Source organism: Polypterus senegalus, chromosome 11, assembly GCF_016835505.1.
Source record: "Polypterus senegalus isolate Bchr_013 chromosome 11, ASM1683550v1, whole genome shotgun sequence".
NCBI classification, from domain to species: domain Eukaryota; kingdom Metazoa; phylum Chordata; class Cladistia; order Polypteriformes; family Polypteridae; genus Polypterus; species Polypterus senegalus.
This window is the reverse complement of record NC_053164.1, coordinates 74,071,065-74,095,283: the sequence shown is the minus strand read 5'-3', so window position 1 is coordinate 74,095,283 and position 24,219 is coordinate 74,071,065. Positions and strand designations below refer to the sequence as shown.

General features: G+C 40.6%; 1 protein-coding gene and 1 long non-coding RNA gene across 3 annotated transcripts in view; one reads left to right on the top strand and one right to left on the bottom strand.

The window, feature by feature from the left end:
• Positions 1-24,219, bottom strand: part of LOC120539198 (spectrin beta chain, non-erythrocytic 1) — a 311,676-nt gene that overhangs the window by 208,821 nt on the left and 78,636 nt on the right. For both annotated transcript variants that reach the window (XM_039769050.1, XM_039769052.1), the window contains exon 2: positions 9,384-9,571. In XM_039769050.1, the coding sequence (XP_039624984.1) occupies positions 9,384-9,540 (157 nt within the window). In that variant the 5' untranslated portion in view covers positions 9,541-9,571. The remainder of the gene's footprint in view (positions 1-9,383; positions 9,572-24,219) is intronic.
• LOC120539200 lies at positions 1,706-23,822 on the top strand. Its single transcript, XR_005635568.1, has 3 exons — positions 1,706-1,924; positions 14,789-14,808; positions 23,749-23,822. It is a non-coding gene; the product is annotated as an uncharacterized LOC120539200 (long non-coding RNA).

Genomic DNA, 24,219 nt, shown 5'->3' with positions numbered 1-24,219 from the left:
GAGAGAATTTAAACAAAACCGAGTGCCATTATGAACACTGCTGCACATCCTCTCTCTGATACACTGAGGACTTTCAGCCAATGAATTATTCAGCAGACGTGTGTCAGGAGACGCTACGGGGGCTCCTTTATACCAGCAGCAAGATGCCTGCACAATGCCTCACGGGGACAGTGACTGCGAATTTTCAATTTCAATTTTCCTGCTTTATAGTTAATCTGGTATGTGCTCACAACAGTGTGTGTATAATTATTTACTTACTCACTATGTATTTATTTTCTTAAAAAGCTTCTGTAAAATACCAAATTTCCCTCTGGGGATAAATAAAGTTCTGTCTATCTGTCCGTCTATCCATCCATCTATCTGTCTATCTATTCTCCTGTCCTGGTGAAGGTTGTTGTGGAAACTTGCTGGGTTGGACAGATCAGGCCACTCCTGTTCCCAGCTACAGTCTTGGGTTACTTCTGCGTAATTTTATATTTAATCAGTTTTCTCAGAAAATAAAACAAATTCAAGCCACAGAAGAACAGAAGCAATGTAACAACACACAATAAGAAGAGAAGTTAGATACTAATTAAGAAACTATTTGGAAAGATAATCAGCAGCCACAGTGGGTCCTTGGAACTGAGATTACAAGGCAGTCTGGAGATTTTGCTGTTGTTTTGCCTCTTCTCTGCACCCTTTACTTTGCAGTAATAAACCAATAATCCCCATCCAGCAGAAATGGTGAAGACAGAAAGCAGGGTTTTGTCATTAGCACTACAAAGATAAGTCTAAAAGCTGCAATGGTGGTAAACCTGCACCAAGAAGACTTTCTAGAACTTTGCGCGCACACACACACACACACACAGTACATAAACACACATACATACAATCCTGCTTAATCAATTCAGAATTTAGCATGGCCAACAATAAGAAAGACACAGGTACCCACACTCACGGGCTGATCTGGAGTCGACAATAACCTAAACTGCATCACAGTACACAGCAAAATTTCAGAATACACTTTAAGTGTGTGCATGGAAACACTGTATTCATATATATATATTTGCAAGGGCTACTTTAACACCATAACATATAATTTAAGAGAGACAGCTTTGCTCTGTAACCCAGAAGAAAACCAGCCGTCAGTGACAGCATGTGAAAGGAGTTCACAGCATCACGACAACAAGACTGCCAGAGCCATCTATAGCATATCAGGGGTACTGCATGCACTCGAAGTACTGTACTTCATATTGTTCGAAATGTCACTTTCAGACAGTCAGGCTTAATCCAATGTTCGTCTAATATTAAACAACTCGCTCACTCGTCCATGGAATCGCTTAATAAAAACGCAAGGGGACGGGGTTCAACCCAAAGACAGCGCGGCAGTGGGGCAGCAGGAGGAACCATCGAATTATCATGAAGCAAAATGTGCAAAGCTAATGATAAGAGCGGCCATAATTGAATGTTTAACTCTGGCGATTTCCCTTCCACGCTCAGTACCCCAAGGCGAAGGGCCAAAAAAAAATGACAAAAGAAATTCCGATAAACGTCACCGAGACAGATCGCGATAGAAAACGCGCAGGCAATACAGAGAGCCAATAACTGAGTCGCGTTTCGGGCAATAGACTCGATCTGCCTCCACGTGTCGATTGACACTAGCGGGGCACCATTAAAGAATCTCAGGTTCTGTAGTGGGCGAGTGAAGGCGATATATTCCTTTCCCGTCATGCACAGCGAGCGGTGAGGATCGCCCGTCAACTTCCCAAGCAGGTTCATCTGGCTGGAGTCAGCTTGCACGACAGATGAAATCTCTGCTGACTTTGATATTTTGTTTCCACTTTATATGGAAGAGAGACGCTGATTAAACTTGTGATCTGAACACCAGCATGTGACTTGGTACTCGCCTTGTGACCTTACTGGAAGCAGCAAAGCCGCAGATAGGGTGAGTGGGCTTAGAAATAAATACATAAATTGTGCATTTATCTAGTAAAGCTAGTAAGTTTTGTCTGGCAACCATTCCAAAGACTGGAGGTTTAGATCTTCAATTAGGAACTGCTACATTGCGGCACAGAGAACAAAATCTTCCATTAATGTCAGGAAGTCTGTTTTTTTCCATGCCCACTTAAAAGTAGACCAGTAGGTAAAGCCCTGCTCTACCGCTCTTTTTGGGCAAATGTACTAAAACACCTAAAAATCTGCAAGCAGCACACCCAAGATGCTAAGAAGTTCAAATGTAGGCCATAAATATTTGAAGGTCTAATAGCTGTGCCACCCTGTGTGTCACCAAGTTAACTTAAATCAGCCTGCATTTGCACTATAGAATGGTGTCCAAGCTGCAAGGTGTGATATTAAATGAAAACAGATTTAAACTCTCTGGACACCCTGGTAGTGGTTGGTGGTGGTGGTGCTGCTGCTGCTCCACAATGCCTGGTCCCATCTAGGTCACGGTCAGAGAAATGTTTATCAAAGTTTACCACACCAATAGTTTTTCTCAATATTATTTTTTGTCAAATACTTGGGATCAACAGTACAGAGTAATGTTTATTGTGGAAGAAAGCTGAAAAGGAGAGTACAGGCAAGGTGAATATGGTGGAGAAGAGTGTCAGGAGTAATTTGTGACAGATGGGTATCAGCAAGAGTGAAAGGGAAGGTCTACAGGACGGTAGTGAGATCAGCTATGTTATATGGGTCGGAGACGGTGGCACTGACCAGAAAGCAGGAGACACAGCTGGAGGTGGCAGAGTTAAAGATGCTAAGATTTGCACAGGGTGTGACGAGGATGGATAGGATTAGAAATGAGTACATTAGAGGGTCAGCTCAAGTTGGACGGTTGGGAGACAAAGTCAAAGAGGCGAGATTGCGTTGGTATGGACATGTGCAGAGGAGAGATGCTGAGTATATTGGGAGAAGGATGCTAAGGATAGAGCTGCCAGGGAAGAGGAAAAGAGGAAGGCCTAAGAGGAAGTTTATGGATGTGGTGAGAGAGGACATGCAGGTGATGGGTGTAACAGAGCAAGATGTAGAGGACAGGAAGATAAGGAACAAGATTATCCACTGTGGCAACCCCTAACGGGAACAGCCGAAAGAAGAACATTTTTTTTGTCAAACCATTTTCTTCCCACCTTAACTTCTTAAAGCTGGAATGCATTGGCCCATCAGACAGTCCAAAAGTTAAATGCACATGAAGAATGAACTTCTACTTAATTCTAATATGTGTGTGTGTGTAGGGTTTACTCTGGGTGTTCGGCTTTCCTGCCACAGTCAAAAGACTTACAGGTTAGATGGATTGGCAATGTTAAATAATAATAATAATTCTTTACATTTAAATAGTGCTTTTCTCACTACTCAAAGCGCTCTCCTTTGCTCTAACGTGTGTGTGTGTATGGTGTGTGTCCAAGGATTGTTCCTGCATTGCGTCCTATACTTGCTGGGATGGGCTTCAGTGACCCCACTCACGATAAAGTGAGTTTGGAAGATGGATGGATGAATATTAAAAACATATTGACAAATAATTGGATAAAGGACACAGGTTTTTGTTCCAAAGCAAATGCATCCAAACTGTTTTTCCTATTGTGCCACATTTAAAATCAGGTCAAAATGAATGCCATCCAGTGCCACCCATTACAGCTCATGAGAAAACTAAGGACACTTTTCTAGGCAAGGAGAACAGTTGTATGGCCTTTTTAACTGAACAGAGAGAAAGAGGATAGGAGGAGCACACGCTGATACAGCACATTGCCTCACCCACCACACGACAAACCAACTCAGGATCCAGATTAGGACCCAAGTGCAGCCATGCAACGGATGATGCCTCAGCACCACACTAGTTCAGATGGAGTGGAACAGTGTGAGGCTTTTTATAGTGGCTGGAGTGCCAATTCTGCCATCAACCTCCAAGTTTTTCCCTGCCGGTTGGAGGGCCTACATGCAGGGTTGGATGCAGATTAACGTCATACCCAGAATGGAGCAATTGCAGGTTAAGGGCCTTTCTCAAACACAGAGCAGAGTCCCTTTTGGCATTTACGGGATTCGAACAGGAATCATCTAATAGAATGCATGCATTTCCTTGTCTTCAGGGTCATTGGAGCATTCATTCATTCGTCAATTCATTCTAGGTGTCTACTTACTCCAATTTAGTGTTGTAGGAGCCAAGTTTATATTCAGGTTCGGCACAATGATGTTCTTACTTACTTGTGACAATACAATACTACAAAACCAACAACAGACAGCAAATGAAAGCAGGAACTGAATATAGTCAGAAGTTTACCCAATGGCATCAGACACAAGAACAGAACCAGGATGGGGCACCAGTTCATCCCATTAGACACTCAAACAAATACTCACATTTACGCACATTTTACAGTTACAGCCTAACCTGCATGCCTCTGGGATGTGAAAGAAAACTGAAATACCGAGGAGAATAAAGTACACAAACACAAGTTGCAACTGCAAGTTCCACAGAGACAATGACCAGGCCTGCAGCTTGTGAGGCAGTCACCCCACTGATCACAGAACCACTCCAGCATTGGATATGTTCTTTCCAGTTGCCAAGTCACATTATTGCCACCTTTCAGACGTTTTGTTGTAATTACAAGCATATCTAGCAAGTAGCATTCTATCCAAATAACTAGGCTTTGTGTAAATAAGACTCAAACCAAAGGGCCACATAATATTTGTTTGTTTCCCCACAGCTCACACTCCATCTAAAATTCACTTTGGTATTTGCTTAGTCTCACCCTGCCAGATGCTGTTATCTACTACCTTCCAGACAAAAAATGCAACCCTGGCCATTATGTATGAAGTAGCCACAAACTGTAAAAGATGGTTTGTATTTGCAGGCAGGTGTCGATCCTTACAGGCCAACTTTAATGTTGTTTACCATCAGGTGGCACTCCACCATCAATTATGCGTGTCATGTCAGTTTGTATCCCTCTGGCAGCAGTAAAAGGTCAATAAAAGTAAGTAAAAGATCATTTTAATAACTCCATAGGGGAAATGGCAGAGACATGCTGTTAGAGGCTGTGAGTAGTACAGCACCATCTTATGTAGACTATGATAATAAAGACAAGAAAACTTTAGAAATGAAAAGAAAGAAAGAAAGAAAGAAAGAAAATGTTACAAATGACCTTTCTGTGTTTCCCAAATGTTTTCCAACACAGTCTTCGAGGGCAACGATTTCCTTATATTTTGCATAAATAGGAGAAGTAAGTTTCTCAGGCTCACACAAGACTACTTTGTGAACTTAACATCCAAAACAAAGAAAAAATTAAAAGCAAGTCAGCTTCACTCTGTCATAAACTAAAGCCCATGTGTCTCTTCTTAAGCCCCCATGTATAGAGAGCATTATAGCCAGAATGCTGAAAATAGTGCTATGATGCCTTCCTACAATGTCACATATTTTACAGCATGGAGAGAACCTGGGCAGGCAGTTGCATCTGTCAGCTCTTATTTGACACTACTTGGGAGTTAAAGAAAGAAGCAGAACATGAAGTCTGTGGTAGGCTTGCCTTACATGTGTTACTGCCTGTATTTTTGCCCCTTCGGTCCCTTTTAAAATGTCACCAAGCATGGCACTGGATTCATTAGTGAAAGACCAGAACCTTACAGAGATACTAATTAAATGTTTTTGAGTAACTGAGAGCTGATTCTTCAACTCAAGTGCTCAATAAAACAGACGTGATGGGTGCTACAATGTAGCCACCTAGTGGCCAGCAGTCATGTCTGACATTCAACAAGTTTCCTCAGTTTACTGTTTTAAGCTCAGAAGGCTACAGGAAAAGATCTGTCTGGAAACTTAAACTTGAGATCTTCTTTGTGATCTTAGGCAGTTAGTATTGTAGTCTCAGTTGCCTTATTAACAAACTTGTAAAGTGAGTTAGAAAAATAATGTGAAGTTTGAAAGAAGATTAAACCCTATGAAAATGTTTTTGACAAAACACTTTTTTACCTGTGTAGAAATGTTCTTAGCTAGTAGCTCAGCCAAATAACAAATGTGATGTCGGAGAAGGAAACGCTGCCAAGATAAAATGTGCTGCTTTATGGGTACCAGATCTTTGCTTGATTGCTGTTTAGCTAAGCCTTCTTCACAAGTACATCTCTATATTCTATTCATGGTTTAACAGTGGATGGATGCATTTTTGTTCATATACATGTGCAGCGTCTAAAACATTCTCACAGTTTTACTGTTGTCCTAAGTTAATGTCTTCTCATTTTCTAGAAAGAGCAATAAAATATCTGTACCAAATAAAGACTGGTCAGTCATTCATTCTCTACCACCAATGCGAAAGAAATATAAATAAAAATAACATACACGCCACTCTGGTTAGAGACATTTGCTAAAATCTGAAAATATGAGCATAGTTATTCATAAAAGGTACAGAAATAAATCTATCTATGCATTTTCTCATCCCTGGATGGGATGCTACAGAACACCAGGTGGTCGTTCAAACTCACATGCCATGAGCTATAAGGCCACGGTGACATGACTGGATAAACCATCTACTGTATTTATATGGTGCCATTAACAGCATGCACAATTGTAAAGCACTCCTCAAAATAAAGGAAATCTGTTGAGCTGTGGCATCTTGCATTATTTTGTGTATTGTTAGGAAACAACCAGGATTAGTTACATAATCCTGTTTTAATTTTATTTATTTATGTATTTATTCATATTTCGTTACTGGTGTTTGTGTGACGTGATGTCACATTGCCACCATTCTGTGTCTCTAGTATACCCCTACATCAGAGGAATGCATACACACAAACTACATTCAAATTTATATGTAAATAAAAAGAGCAAAGTCAGTACACAAGTACTATGACTTGGACTTTAAGAATGACTGAAAAGGCCACTCAGGCAGTAACATACAATGCAGATGTTCGTGGGCTTGGGATCGGGGGAAAATACCCCGTTGTAATTAGATGGTCCCATTACTGCTACAGTGGAATCTTAACACTGGGATATTATTCTGGTAGTATGGAATATACAATAGCTGTGAAGAACTCCATCACTTAGGATAAGCCTATTAGAAAATTAGAAAATAATGACAAAAACATGCAATTTAACCCAACAAGCTTGTCTATTTTATTCATCTAGATTGTCCAAAATAACCATCAAGTTGAGATTTGACAGTCCCTAAAGATCTTTTCTCCACCATTCTACTTGGTAATTTATTCCATGTGAATGTGGTTCTTTGTGTGAAGAAAAACTTTCTAGTATTTCTGCAATATCTGCCATTAACAAATTTCCAACTTAGTCCTTGTGTTCTTGTTGGAGAATTATTTTAAAGTAACAAATAAGATCCACTGCACTCATTTCTTTCCTAATTTTAAACATTTCAATCATGTCCCCTCTTAATCTTGGTTTCTTTAAAATGAAAGGTTTGAGTCCTTCAGTTTCTCCATTTTGCTCATACTTCTTAGTCTTATAATCAGCTTAATCACTCTTCTCTGGACTTTCTCTTGTGCTACTATGTCTTTTTTTGTAATATGAAGGCCAAAGCTCAAAACAGGCTTCCAGGTGAGGCCTCACTAGTGCATTATTTAACATAAGCAAAACTTCCTTTGACTTGTACTCCACACCTCGTGATATACACTGATATGTCACATTAAAACCACCAATCTAATAACCACCTGGACTGCAGAAAACCTCGGAAGGTGTCCTGTGGTACCTAGTACCAAGACATTTAGCAGCAGATCCTTTAAGTCTAAGCTGCGAGGTGGGGCCTCCATGGATAGAACTTGATTCTCCAGCATCTCCCACAGATGTACATTCTGTACATTGTCGATCGGATCAAGATCTGGAGAATTTGAAGGCTGTGTCAATACCCTGAACTCCTGTCATGTTCCTCAAACCATTCTTGAACAATTTTTGCAGTGTGGCAGAGCACATTATCCAGCTGAAAGAGGCCACTGTCATCAGGGATTACTGTTGCCATGAAGGGATGTACATGATCTAAAACAATCTTTAGGTAGGTGGTACGGGGTATGTGTCAAAGTAATATCCACATGAATGACAGGATCTAAGGTTTCCCAGCAGAACAGGGGTCAGCATGGGCACTGTGACTGGTCTATGATTATGCAGCCCCATACACAGCAAACTGTGATGGATTGTCTGTTCTGACACGTTTCTCTCATGGTCAGTGTTACGTTTTTCAGCAATTTGTGCTATAGTATCTCTACTATAGCCTTTTCTCTCCACTTGCAAATCAGTGAGCCTTGGGTGCCCATGACCCAGTCACTAGTATACCAGTTGTCCTTCCTTGGACCACTTTTGGGTATGAACTAACCACTGCATATCAGGATTATCCCATAAGACCTGTCATTTTGGAGATTCTTCAACCCATTTATCTAGCCATCTCAATATAGCTAAAATCAAAGTCACTCATATCCAACACATCATCTACAGAACTGTCTTTTCAGTTGTTGCCTGATATATCCCACATTTGACAGATGCTACTATAACAAGATAATGTTATTCATTTCATCACTAAGTGGTTTTAATGTTGTAGTTGATGGGTATATAACATAATAACCTGTTAGGTTATTTGATTGCTTCTGTACATTGTCTGGATGTCTAGATAATGATGAGTCCACCATGACTCCTAGGTCTTTCTAATAGGTGTTCTTTAAGTTTCAGACCTCCCATTATGTATTCAAATCTAAAATCGTAAGTAGATGAATTGCGTCATACTGGGATCTGAAATCTGCACACAATAGCCATGTTACCTTGAACATCTGAGTATCACCATGCAGTACAGTTATATTACAGGACACATATACACATAGACACTGTATGTGCAATGCTAAAATGACTATTTCATCATGTGGATTAAGGTTATTATGTGCTGTGAAGCAATTCTTCACCATGACACAGTCTAGCGCTGCAGGTCTAGATAGTTAAACACAGAGGAGGTAGAAACTCATCATGTAAGGGCTAAAGCAGTAACATGGTGGGTATCACAGTATCAGCAATCTTCACCTATTACTGTTCTCCACTGTCACACTCGTCAGCATTACTAAGACCAAGGCAAGCACTAATAGCAGTACTGGGCTCCCATTTATGTTTTTTCTGCAAGTCTCCACCCAATTTTTCAATCCCACCCCCCCAGACTTAGCCCCACCCAGCCAGTCACAAACTCATAGACAGCTGCTTACAAGCCCAGCCTATGGAGCTACTACAATGCTTTCCTGAAAACCAAAGTAACCGATACTCAGTGATTTATAACACCTTTGTTTTTAAAAATTTAAAAATTGAGATTTTCAGACTTTCAGGGTGCTCGAAGAGTTAATTAGGGGGTCCTAGACACCACAGGACCCCTTTGTACTTTGCACTTTGTTTGTGGGTTTCTCTTTTTATCCCACTTGAACTCGTCCATCTAGTCACCAGATCACATGCTTACCTGCTAGGGCCTTGATGCGGGACCTCTCAAAGAGCCTGGCCGAGCTGTTCTCATTGTCCCAGTCATTTTCAGCAGCCAAGTCCCAGCGGTTGTTAATGTCGTTGTATTGCTGCTGGATCTCCAGGCTGTCATAATCTGTAGGGGAGATGGTGCTCATCTTGGCAGGTAAGGAAGACACACCATCCAAACTGTAGGAACAAAAGAGAGAAGAGAAATGGATTTGAACCCGTTGTCTTCACAATATAAGGAAGGAAGAAGTGGTTTTAGCATCACGTTTTTTATCAAAAGTTAGAAAATCAATTGCACACTTCTATCAGAAGGACTACCAGATGCACCAAAACAGAGTAACAGTTAACCTCAGGGAATATATGTACAGAAGTGAATACAAAGAATAAATATTTTCAAGGGCACAGTCATCCAACCAAGCCTATGGGACTCAGGCAAAGGGAACACAGGGGAAGGCTTTACAAAAAAACAGAGAAACGATACCTATCTGCTGGCATAACAAGTAGCTTCAAAATAGTATTACAAACATTTTGAATCCTTTCAAATATTCAAACTTAAAATAAACTGCTTCACTTATTTACATATTTGAAACAAATTCTCTCATCTCACTTCATTTCTTGACTTTGACATCTATGCAGGCTTCATTCTCCCAATAGCACTAATGGGCAACAGAGCTGACCTCTCTGGGACAGAGAAACCGCTTTGTTTAGCTCCAGGAGAAATCCAGTAATGGTGCTTGAAATAGTCATGAGGGCAGCCAATCGACAGAAAGTTCCTGAAAGCTGCCTTGCAACATTAAATGTCCAGCAGACCTAATTAGTGGGAATAAAGAGCACCTAGTTGAAGACAAATTGGCTCACGCAGTGTCAAATCATCCCTGAGTGCACTTAACTCTCTTAGATGTGACGTGAGAATTCAGAGTTCATAAATGTGAAGGCTACAAATAGAAAGCGGCTTCATTAGCCTTCACTGGTGAGGCAGAGTAAACCTATGCATGTCTGAACCATCATTCTGTCTGTTTTCTGAACGTGTGTCTTAGTGGGCCAGCAGTATTGAGCTAAGTACAGGGACCACTCTTGGACAGGGCACAGTCATGCACACACTCAAACTCACACTCACATATGAGGGTCATTTAGAGTCACTATTCAACCTAACTTAGAGATTTTTAGGACGTGGGAGCAAACCAGAGTACTTGAAGAAAACCCTACACAGATATGGGGACAACATCCAAGACCTGGGATTGAACAGACATTGACATACAAGTAATCCAGTCAGCAGATATTTTTGTTTGTTTTGTGTCAATATCTCAACAAAAAAGCCCAAATGTCTTAAAGCCCACAGTTGGCTCCAGTCCATCTGACAATCATTTTGAAGACCCAAACTTAAAATCAAACCACACAACACGCCATGTGAGTTTATGGATGTTTTCATCCACATTCAAAGTCATTTCCACATTTCTTATTACCATTTTAATGAGGGAAGGCACAGTAATCCATTGGTTACCAACTGAGCTTCAGATCTTGTGCCCAGCCATTGCCAATGTGAACTCTGCATGTTCTTCCTGTGTCTGTGTGGCGTTTCCTCTGGGTACACCAGTTTTCTTCCCATATCCCTAAAGACATGTGTTAAACTACTTGGAAACCTCAAATTGACCCAAGATTGGGCTCTAGCACTAAACTGATTGTGATGATATTCTGCCAAGATGGACTTGGACTACCATGACCCTAGATTGGACTGTGCAGGAGGGAAATTTACTGATTTTAAATGTGGCTTTAAAAATGGGTCACTGCAATCTTAAAAGACATGGACTGACTGTAACAAGGCACAGCAATTATCGATGTTGACTAACCTAAGAGGACCACTAACAATAGACCGCACTGATTCGTGGGTCTGGATCTGAGGTCAAGTTACAGTGAATTAAACATAAGCCAGACACTTTATTGCAGAGTGTCAAATTTATAATCAGAGAAGCACAACACTGTAAACGACAACTTACAGATCAGCAAACATATGTGAAGCCTTGCTGAGGAGATATGCACATCCCTATCTGCTCAGTTGCCTATATTATAACCTCTGAAAAAAGAGAAATGCTTAAAGCATCTGCTGAAGGGTTTATTTGTCCATCATCAAATGTGCAGGGTCACAAGATGATACCTATTCTGGCAGCATTGTGGGCAAGGTAGAAACCAGGCATGGATGGGGTGGCTGTCCTGTGGCCAGCATGAACATAATAACACTGCCACTGCCTTTTCATGTTTCCCATAACCACAAAAACGCAAATTAGATAAATTAAATAATGTTTCTTTAGTCTCCAGGAAAGACTCCATGGGATCCACTCACTGGCAGAAATTATCCTTGCTATTTAATCAATTTTTATTTTATACAACTGATTTCAAGACAAAGACCAAAAATATCAAAGCATTAAAGTGACATGGAATTACAAGGGCAAACACAAATAAGTTGTTGATAGGCCCCAGCCAGACAGCATGACACGAGAGTAAGGTCATGTGGAAAAAGAAGAGTCATCAAAGCCTAGGGAAGAGGTGACACTCCAGGACAATGTACTGATTGTTTGAAAGAAAGACAGAAGAGGTGGGTCTCCACTTGAATTATGTGTTATGAACACATCTAGGTGAGCTTCAGCTCATCTGGACTCTGCATATTTCAATGGGTACTCATTGGGCCATTTTACTTTTGTAAATTAACGTGATGTTTTGTTTTCCATGATAGGTGTTTTAGAAAATAAAGCACTATTAATTGTGGACATCTGTTGCATCATTTGGGTTAAGATCCTGTATTACACCATCACAGCTCCCCTAAGAGGAATAAGTGCCTCTGAAAGTCCATTTTATGACATGATGATGACTTGACCTGCTCACTCAACACGCTCTACCCTGCTGTGGTTTGGGGTTTCACTGAACACCATGAGGAAATCACTGGAGGAAACTCCACACAAAACACAACACAACCCAGAACCAAACATTGGAGCCCAGCACTGTGACATGGCACACCACAGTGTTGCCCACATGGCAGCCTTACTGGACCGTATACGTGTTTGGATGTAACAGAAGGTGGAAGACTGCCAGGAGCTGCTGCTCTTGCTGCCCCTGGATTTGTACATTTTCTTTTGTAGTTGTCTCATTGAGCAGGCCCTCCCTCCCTCCACTGTACAGAGAGACTGCCTGCCCGGGCCCATTAAACTGTGCATGTCTGCTGGTCTTTGATAAAGCGCTACAGCTTTTTCCTCCTATAATCCAGGTAATAGTCCTCCCTCCTACACCAAATCCCTCTAATCTTATAATCTGGGTCAGCAACCCTCAGAGACTGGCGGAGTTAATCAAGCGCTTTCCAACACTGAGTCCACAACGCCAGAAGGGGTCCAGTTCACTTTGTCTTTTCCAGCCAGTCAGTTGAACAAGCTGTTAGTCTCTTATAAACTAAAACCTGGACAACTTTAAAAAAGTATCTGGATGGGACAATTGGGACAGTTCAGTGATTAGCTAACCAGGTGATGGACATGTAGTCTCCTAGAAGTCACACTTCTTACATTCAACTACACAACCAGCAATTTCAAATTATATAGCACCTTTCTGTAGTGATCACCACCTCTCACAGCTTTGCAAGTAATTATTTTATAATTTTCTTTTTTAGAAATGTTGTAAAGGCATGTTAAGTGACATGTTGAGGGTCACATAGTCGGGCAGTGTCTGAACTGGTGACCTTTTGACATTAAGCCCAGGGTCTTACTACACTGCTTAACTAAGGTTAAGAACATAAGATCCACTTCATGCTCAGAATTCAAACTGACTGATGTCTCCTGGGTGTATTTCCATTTTATGTAGGCAGGTCAATTCATCAATGAGAACAATTAGATGCTCTAAGGTCATGAGAATGTTGTTCTGGTCAGTATGAAGGAGCATAACCAGCTGACCTATCAATTGTGACAGTCAACAGGCTGGCATAGCTGCCATCTCTATCTCACTCAATAGACACATATGCTGAGGCAACAAAATGCAAATTTGCTAACTGGAAGGCACCACCAGGTGTGCTTTCCCATCATAGGAATGGCTAGGGGTGCACTTGTGAAGTATATCACTCATCAAATATACTGTACATTCACGTGCAAGTTCATTTGGAATACTGGATCTGATTTTGAACCTTCGTGTCATAACGTCACATAAACTGCGACTAAACAGCTCCAGCACGGCTGTTTTTATGTGCCCTACAATAACCTGCCTGTCCTCTTGGGCTGCTTCTTGCTTGTGTCCGCTGCTGCTGAGATATCCGTCAGGTTCATCTCATTTTATACTTAAGCAACCTTATACTGGAAGGAACACGTTTGGGAAATGAATGATTGAATAAATATTTATAGACATCTTCAGCTAAACAATTAAAGACAAATGCATCTTATTCATTTCCTCAGCATTAATGAACCCAAACAATTTACTTCAATATGCTGAAGGCTGGGGAATTGGCAAGATGTAAACATTTCATAAAAACTCCTTATTAAAAACAAGGTTTAAGGATAACCAACTGCATTTTAATTGAAAAGAAGTTATGAATTAAATTTTCTGACTTTGATTTATTTCTTTGCCAATACTATTTAGATGACTTCACTTTGTCACCATGTTGCATATTTGTTTTCCATGGGTGCTGCACAGTGTAATGTGAAGTTAACCATAAAATGAGGGAGGAGATCCAGTGTGGACCATGCGTACTCGCCCGACCTGTACTGGACATCGTCAAATGGTAGGCTTGTTGGTGACTGATGTCACAAGGAGAAGCAGAGCCTGTCAGAGCTGGTGGGCGCATCTGCTTCTTCCGATTCCTGTGCGTCAACTGAAACAGCTCCGGTGGGCCTGCACGACGAGCTTGGGTATTGATCTGGTACCGTGACTTGCAAGAGAAGAGCTGGATAAGCTTACAAAACCTGTTACCTTTTATATGGGTAATGGTAGCACTGCTGCCTCGCGTTAAGGAGACCTGGGTTCACTTCCCTGGTCCTCCCTGTGTGGAGTTTGCATGTTCTTCCCGTGTCTGCGTGGGTTTCCTCTGGGTGCTCCACTTTCCTCCCACAGTCCAAAGACATGCAGGTTAGGTGCATTGGTGACCCTAAATTGTCTCTAGTGTGTGTTTGGGTGTGTGAGTGTGTGCCCTGCGGTGGGCTGGCGCTCTGCCTGGGGTTTGTTCCTGCCTTGCAACCTGTGCTGGCTGGGATTAGCTCCAGAAGACCCCATGGTCCTGTAGTTAGGATACAGCGGATTGGACAATGACTGACTGACTGACTGTATTCTTCACCTTCCTATGTTTGACTTATGCCAATCAAGTAGTTTGTATGGAAATGTTAGTTAGTTACTTCTCTATTACTAAGTGATTTTCTTTTTTTTGTTTCTTTTCAGTGTGCGTAGATAAAGGACAGGTGAGTGAAGTTAAAAATTTCCAAAGTTGTGTTAAGTTTCTAATAATGAGTTAAATCTGTTAGTTTCTCTTTAAAATGATAAATTGTGTAGTCTCTTTTTTTCCTTATTACTGGTGCTCAATTAATGTCTAACCATTAGTTTGTACAGAAAAATGATTAAGTTAGTTATTCCTCTATTATGCTGTACTGAGTTTCTATATACAGTAAACCCTTGTTTATCGCGCTTAATCCGTTCCAGACTCTGCCGCGATAAATGAATTTCCGCGAAGTACGATTCTTTATTTATAAATCGAATATTTTCGCAGTTAGAGCATAGAAAACATGTTTATGACCTTCCAAATACGTTTTTTAACATTATTAGAGCCCTCTAGACATGAAATAACACCCTTTAGTCAAAAGTTTAAACTGTGCTTCATGGCAAGACAGAAATGACAGTTCTTTCTCACAATTAAAAGAATGCAAACATATCTTCCTCTTCAAATGAGTGCGCGTCAGGAGCAGAGAATGTCAGAGAGAGAGAGAAAAGTAAACAATCAAAAATCAATAGGGCTGTTCGGGCTTTTAAGTATACGAAGCACCGCCGGACAAAGCAGCTGCAAGGAAGGCAGCAATGTGAAGGTAGTCTTTCAGCATTTTTTAGAGGAGCGTCAGTATCCTCTAAGCAAACAGCCACTGTGCAAACACACGCTCTGCTCACACCCCTTCCATCAGGAGCACAGAATATCAGAGAGAGAGAGACAGAGAAAAGCAAACAATCAAAAAACAGGCTTTCAAGTATGTGAAGCACCGCGCGGGAAGCATATCTTATAGCATTGAGGAGTTTTAGTTAATATGTAATACATCCTCTGATTGGGTAGCTTCTCAGCCATCCGCCAATAGCGTCCCTTGTATGAAATCAACTGGGCAAACCAACTGAGGAAGCATGTACCATAAATTAAAAGACACAGTGTCCGCAGAAATCCACGAACCAGCGAAAAATCTGTGATATATATTTAGATATGCTTACATTTAAAATCCGCGATGGAGTGAAGCCGCGAAAGTCGAAGCGCGATATAGCGAGCGATCACTGTATAGATACACTGAGCAAATTATTCAGAACACCAGTAACCTGCTTACCCCATATTTAATCAGCCAATCAAGTGGCAGCAGTGCAATGCTTAAGTCCCTGCAGACACAGGACCAGAGCTTCAGTTAATGTTCAAATCAAACACCAGAACAGGGAAAAAAGTGGGCTCTCTGTGATTTCGACCATGGCCTGATTGTTGGTGCCAGAAAGGCTGGTCTGAGTATTTCTGTAACTGCTGGCCTCCTGGGATTTTAACACACAACAGTCCCTAGAGTTTACTCAAAATGATGCAAAAAACATCCAGTGAGTGGCAGTTCTGCAAATGGAAATGCCTTGTTGATAAGAACGGTCAGGAGGGAATGAACAGACTGGTTCAAGCTGACAGAAAGGCTACCTACGGTAACTCAGATAACCACTCTGTACAATTGTGGTGATCATAAAAGCATTTCAGAATTCAGACCATGCCTAACCTTGAGGTGGATGGACTTCAACAGCTGAAGACTACATTGGGTTCCATTCCTGTCAGCCAAGAACAGAAAACTGAGGCTGCAGTGGGCACAGGCTCACCAAATCTGGATTGTTGAAGAATGGAAAATATAGCCTGGTCTGATGAATCTCAATTTCAGCTGAGGCATGCAGATGGCAAGGTCAGAATTTGGTGCCAACAGCATGAATCCATGCACACAGTCTGCTTTGTGTCAATAGTCCTGGCTGGCTAGTCATGATGTAATAGTGTTTTTTGGCACACTTTGGGCTGATTAGTATCCATCAATCATTACTTAAATTTCACGGTCTGTGTATTGTATCTGACCATAGGCATCCCTTCATGGCCACAATTTACCTTCTAATGGCTATTTCCAGCATGATAATGCACCACGTCAAAAAACAAATGTCATCTCAAACTGGTTTCAAGAACATGACTGAGTCCAGTGTTCTTCAGTGGCCTTACCAGTCACCAGATCAGAATGCAATTGAACACCTCTGGGATGTGGTAGAACGGGCAAGCGTAGTCACCATGGATCAGAATTTCAAAGACATGTTTCCAACATCTTGCAGAATGCAAGAACTGAGTCTGTTTTTAGAGCAAAGGAGGCCCTACCCAGTACTAGTATAGTGTCCCTAATAATATTCTCAGTGAGTATATACAGCTTAGCAGGAAACTCATTAATGAATTAAAACGAAAACAGGAAAATGTCAGTTTGAAAGTAAAACATTTCATATATATATATATATATATATATGGTTGAGCTAGCCTAGCAATGCTTTAGCAATCATCAACAAAAATCATCAACAACATCAACAAAAACCTCTGAACTGTCGCAATTGCTTATTTTCAAAATCATTAAAAGTTTATCAAGCACAAAAATTAGATGTGACCAAAAGAATACTTGACACCAAAACACCCTAAAACAAGGTGTAATTATTTTTTTGAAGTCGAAGGGAATTTATAGCAAAAGCAAAAGCCTGATCATGATGGAGTCTAATGGGCCATGGCCTCCTAATGTAGCTGTTGTGTGACCCCATCAGGACTTCCCTGCAAAAGCCATGGGGTACCACTGTAGTGTTAGTTTCCATTTTTGCTGTTTGGTTTTGGATACCTATTATGGTGATTGCATTCTTTTTTGATTCTTTGGATTCTAATTCTTCTACAACTCTGGTGTGCTGGGCAGGTAACATCCCTTCAAAACAGGCCCATTGAATCAACAAGCAAATTTAAAGGGAAGGCTCAATTATAGGACACAGCCTGGACCCCCTGGAGGTCACAACAAAGAAGAAAGTTAAAACAAAACTGAGTGTCCTTATGAACAAAGCTGCACATCCTCTCTCTGACCCACTAACACTGAGGACTTTCAGCCAACAAATCATTCAGCAGAAGTGTGTCAAGAAACAACACGGGGCTCCTTTATACCAACAGAAATACGCCTGCAAAATGCGACTGGGACTCCCAAATCGGCAGTCTTTTCTTGTTCATTTTCTTTCTTTTAATGTATGTATCTATCTATCTATCTATCTATCTATCTATCTATCTATCATAAAAAGGTCACTGAGTATTATACAAAGTACAGATTATTTTTATTATTATTACCATTTAATGATTGCAAAACATATTGATTTTATTATTATTATTACAGTTTAATGATTGCAATTACACATGTGCGGTTACACTTTCTATAAAGAATTATTATATTGCATCATGACAATTTAAGATCATCTTTTGTTGTACCAGTAAAAGCCATGGTTATCTGAGCTCACGTCTTCTCAGATAACTTCTTTAGTTAATGGACTATGGCTATTTGATTTAGAATTATTGGATTATGAGATGGTTTTGGTTGCTTGGGTTTCTCTTTTAGGAAAAATCTTTTTGTCTCAGTAATGCTTTTCTTCTTGGTCATTTTTTTTTTTAGATTATTTAATTATAAAGGAACATTACTTTGTTATTGTAGGCTAGGGTTTTTTCAAAGTTCCCTTCTGCCCTTCTGAGTTTTTGAGATTTAGAAGCCTTTATGCCCTCATTAGATTTAGCAAATTGAAAAGCCTACACATTGACTTTGGGGTAGGATTCACTTTGATTCTGAGCCTCGCCAGAGCCATGAAGCCTAGTTTTAGGAGGCAAATCCTCAGTTTCCAGCTTTGTGTAACCCAGAAGATCACATCATTTTCAATACATACTGAACTTAAGAAAGTGTACCCTGTAACATCAAGATATTGGTCATCTAAGAGTTTGAAGGTTAAGTTAAACTACAGTGGGAGGTTGAACTTGTAGCTACAGTTACCCCAAAGTTATTTGATTTTGTAAGAGATGCTCCACTGCTCTCAGAATTTAAATCCAGTCTCAAGACTCCTTTCTTTAGTGTAGCATATCAGAATTAGGCTCTTTTTATTGCAACTCTGTTTGTTTGTCACTTGTACACAAATAGGAGCATAAGAATCATTATGAATGTTTACTGACCCTCCACTATCCTGCTTCTCTCTTTGTATCCTACTGTGGCACGTCTCCTCATTTTCTGCAGGTACTACTCCACTTTTTTCTCTCATACCGCGAAGACAAGGTTCTTGCCACAGTGACCCAAAAATGGTATAAGCAGGTTTGGAGAAAGCCTAATAAATGTTTACTTCAACACTGCAGAGCAATACATGAACAGAAATCATACCTTGTAGTAAGATGAAGTAAGGCCCATGTGAACATCGGACACCATCTCATACTAATTAAAAAAAAACTGTCCTCCACATTTTCAGACTTTACATTCAAGGGATGATATAAAAATGTTGATTATATGAAAAGGCATGTTTTGGACAGGTTATGCAGGTGAACCTGTTCTGACTTTCTAAAATCACCCTAAAATGCTCTTCAAATTCTATACTCAAAGAAGAATTAGACAGCAGTGCATTTTCTGGAGCACACAATGAATGAATGATTTTTGGTCCCCCTTTTCCTTTATTCCTCCACTTTCCACTTTTTCAGTTAGTTTAGACTGGGAGACTCCGTTGTCAACACACAAGATCAGAGGAAAAAGTTACAGTTTGTACATTTGGCCAAACATGTATTAAATGTGCACAGATGCAGAAATGCACACCGCATATGACTTTGCTCAGAAATGGACATTTCAGGGAGAAGTATTTCAGGAATTTAGCAGATTATAGTAATCTGACTTCAAAGCAAATATTCCGCAGTAATCAGCTGTGCCTAAAGGGTGCTGACCCCTAAAATTCTAACTATGTTGATGTTCCGTGGACACCCGCTGTGCCCGCTCCTCCATTTGCATCATGACCCGGGATGGTCTCAGTGGCACGGGAACATGTAAAAGGATCAGACTGGACAAGAAGTGAAAAAGCCATATTACACTGTTGGTTTGGCAATACACTGGAGAGAATGGATATCAGTGTAGTCACCAATACAGGGTGTCCCAAAAATGTACACACACTTTGAATGATTATAAATAAAAGGTTTATTAAGCTACATCTAAAGTTTAATAAGTCCATTGTCATGAGGTCTGGTGAACGTGAGGGCTACCTCTTGGCCCAATCCAGATTTTTGTCAAGATAGGCCCTCACATCATGATGGCAGTGAGAGGGGCTCCATCCTGCTGGTCCTCATTCCCAAACTCCTCTTAAATGCATGGCATGACGGATTCCTGCAGCAAGTTCAAATAAACGGCACCAGCTGCAGTGTTATCTTAATGAACATTGTATTTATAATCATTCAAAGTGTGTATACATTTTTGGAACATCCTGTATTAAATTAATTTAAAGACCCCCTTGCCTTAATTCATGGACACACACAGAGATAGAAGCATAAAATAAAGTATACATATAATATCAGCTCGCCTTGTCAGGGCCGGAACAAACTGCTTTTTCTGACCACCTAAGGCTAGTTTTCCACTCAAAGTAGGAATCAGGAAGAAGACTTGCTCTACTGCCGCTTTCATAAAAATTTCTATAATGACCTGTGAAAGTTTGTCCATCTATTCATTTTCTAAGCCCACTTATCCAGAGCAGAGTTGTGGGGAAGATGGAGTGAGTAAGTGAGTCAGTCAGTCAGTCAACTTTGCATTATATATGCATGTATCAAAGGAGAAAACACAGGAAACAGACAAATGTACCCAGTGGTGTAAAATATTATGTTCTGAATTGGATTCAATTCTTAAATAGTGCCGTACCCGAAGGATGAGTGTGCCAGACACATTTCAGTGAGGAGTGGACTTTGACAACTGAGACGAAGCTGTCATGTTCTACAAGTGACCCCACACTGTGTGCCTTGATGGCGTAAACTTTTGACCCAGAGTCTCCCACGCATTTTTGTTAATATCTTGTCATAGGCAGATGGCTACAGGCAGCAAGTTCTGCCAGAACACTTGTGAAATTTTATCAAACCCGTGGATGTTGGGAGGCCTAGGGTGTTTCGAATTGCCAGGGCTCCTTTAACATTATAAAACTGCATGGCTCATTTCAATAGAGGATCTGTTATTCAGCACAATAAAAGAAGCTCAAGTGGGAAGAATATTACTTTACTTTCATAAGTTACAGCTTTGTGATGTGCAGTAATTGGTGTGTGGGAACTGAAGTGAAGACATGCAGCTGCACAGATGAAAGCAACCTGCTGGCCGATCATACCTTAGCAATGCTAACATACTCAAGCCCATAGAAACCATCACAGAGGACGCCAATCAAGAAAAGGAGCAACATGCCAGGAGCACAAAGCTGGCACTACAGTACAGAGGTCACAAGCATTGAACATGAAGTTCATTTCACTTAAGCAGGGTCTTTCAGTCTGACCATGGACATTATGTCATGCTTAACAAACCCTCCTGACGGAGAGTGACAAGTGATGAAGGCAATGCTGATTGTTCTATTGCTGACAAGGAGGGTGAATTAGGGGTTAATGTGGGAAATACCAGGCCTTTCACTTACACTGCAATTCTGTGTCTTCGTTAGATGAATCACAGCCTGCCCGTCCAAGTAAACGTTTAACACACACAAAAAACAATTCCAGATAGGTGTGCTCTAATCTCACGGCCTGGGAATAATGAAAATGAAAACACATTGAAACCACTCCTGGGGAATGGGAATGAGAAAAAAATGGAATTAAGTCAATTTGTATAAGTCAGTTTCATTCTTGTACATGAGACAAATGACAAGCACAACATATTGTTGTCATGTGGCTGATCTGACGGAGCACAGGGAATCACAGAAGGGGGTTGTAGTATATGCAAGGGGACTCACGTGTCTATCTGCTCTGAAATCGCTGATCCAGAAGTAGACCTGTGACCCGTGGCTTACTTGCTCCATGTGCTTTTCCACTCTCTGCCACTCTTTGGGCCGTTTTAAACTTCACGCTCAGAACACTTTTGCGCATGCATCATGGCTACCACATGTGCCCAGCATTCTTTTGATGCGTTGTCTGAGCATGTCATTAGAAATTAACACAATGAGTGCGCGAGTTCCAGTAACAGCAAAAAGATGGGTGGCTTGTGTGTTCCAGTTTTAGTACGGGATGGCAGCATCGTTGTTTACTATCAACATGTGATGGCGAGCCACAATGCAGCTCCAACAGGATCAATCTGTGAGCTTCGATGTTTGGTGAATGGTTTGATGCGGTGAAGCAAATCAAACTTAAATCCGGACATGCAAATGTATTTGAGGTGCGTTTCTTAATCCATTTCTCACATAGGCAATACAGACATCGCATATTCCCCATCGTAATGACGCAATACATTTAAAGCTCTTACATACCATCTTCTGTGTCATTGTTGCTGTCGTTTTATTTTTTTATTAATTTTATTGCAATCCATACAAAGCAATCAAGTTTTTACAAAAAGAAAAATTGACTTAAGAACACATCGATCCCCACCCCTGAGAGAAAGAGCAAGCCAAACGGCGTAAAATTTAAGGCTTGTAAACATACCTAAATTAATAAATTCTCTGTGCTTTATGAACTTATTTTAAAATATTACTGATTAGATCCTGCCATGTTTTGAAAAAAGTCTGTACGGATCCTCTAACTGAGTATTTGATTTTTTCCAATTTCAAATAATATAACACATCGGTTTCCCACTAACTTAAAAGAGGAGAGTTTGGGTTCTTCCAGTTTATCAGAATAAGTCTGCGTGCCAACAGTGTAGTGAATGCAATCACAATTTGTTTGTCCTTCTCCACTTTAAGACCCTCTGGAAGAACCCCAAACACAGCTGTTAATGGGTTAGGAGGGATTGTGAGTCCAAGGCTGTCTGAGAGGTAATTAAAAACGTTTGTCCAGAATAATGTTAATGATGGTTTTTTTTTGCACCTTCACAATAGCATCAGAATGCAAAGAATTTTTATCTTTAACATCTTTCTTTCCTCAACTTACAACACAGCGAAAATGGACTCTGTTATCTCACTGTGATGATTTCTCGCACTGCCACCTGGTGGAATCCTCCACATTTACTTAAAGTACAAGCACTAGTATAGTCAATTGCGTCCTCAAGCGCACCCATCACGTAACATCAAGTATATCCCAAGCCTTACTCTCTGGGCTTTGAAAGGATGCCAACCCACTAACATCACAGATAACCAGAGGCCTTGTGGGAAAGCTACACTGTCTTTTGATTAACACTACAGTATACTGACTAGAGGAACAGTCAGAATATTTTATGATAGGACTGGGAGAAAAAGGACTGGCGCCCTGCCCCGGGTTTGTTTCCTGCCTTGCATCCTGTGTTGGCTGGGATTGGCTCCGGTAGACCCCCTTTGACCCTGTAGTTAGGATATAACGGGTTGGATAATGGATGGATGGGTGGACATTCCTTGGGTTCAGAAACCTATAAAATAAATTGGTTGAGATTTCTATAAGTAAAACCCTAGGAAAAAAAATAAAGAAGATTGCAAATCATAACACAGTGTTCGTTTAATGTGCCAGCAACTGAAATCATCATTAAATGGAGTGCATTCTAAATGGACCCCCCAACCCTTTTTTACTGCCTCATTCTCGTTCTTTTACAATGCACAGCGATCAGCCTTACCATACAAATTGGAAAAGCCAAAGAAGGGCTAAACTGTAAACGGTGACACGTCAGGGGGTCAGTTAAACAAATGGAGGCAAACACAAAAGTGTAACTCTGGTTATCTGCCATCAATGCTAAACACATGAATCCTGGGACACATCAGGCACCAATCAGAGCTTATGTTTGTTTTTGTGACTAACAATTACATTTCAGTGTGTCTGTTATTTTGGTGTTTCACAATTAATTGATTTCTGCTTATTCTTGCAGTTATTCCTGGAGTTTTTGCACTCTTCTGCAGTTATCGATTTTGACGAATCTACGTATTACATTGTTTTTCATTTTTAACCTTCCCTAATATATTTTTATTTCATCACCATTTTGTTTTCCTTACAGGCTCCATCATTTGTTTTCGGAGTTCCTTGTTAACCAGCTGGATGTGTACGGCCCATAATGCCACAGAAGTGACAGTACACATTAGGCCACATCTCTTATTCGAGTTTGTGGCTATCACCCTTGTTCCTTGCAGTTCAAGATTCTAATTTTGTTTGGACTTTCCTTTTTGACTTTCATTTTTGCTCCATCTCTTGACATTCAAAAAATTGAACTTCAGGCTGTGATCTTTGCTTTCCATCCAACTACATCTCTTCTTCTGGTCCTGTTTTTCTGCATTTTGTGCTACAATGGTATGCTGTGAGTGAGAATATACAGAATGCAGTGCAGCAAGAAAGTAGTCACATTCAAAATAGAGAACAAACATAAATGTATTAAGACTAAGTCTGGACTGCTAATCTGTTCCCAAAATAAGGGACTGTCCTGAAAAAGACGGTTTTAAGATTTACTTATTAAATAGCAGACTCTGGCAAA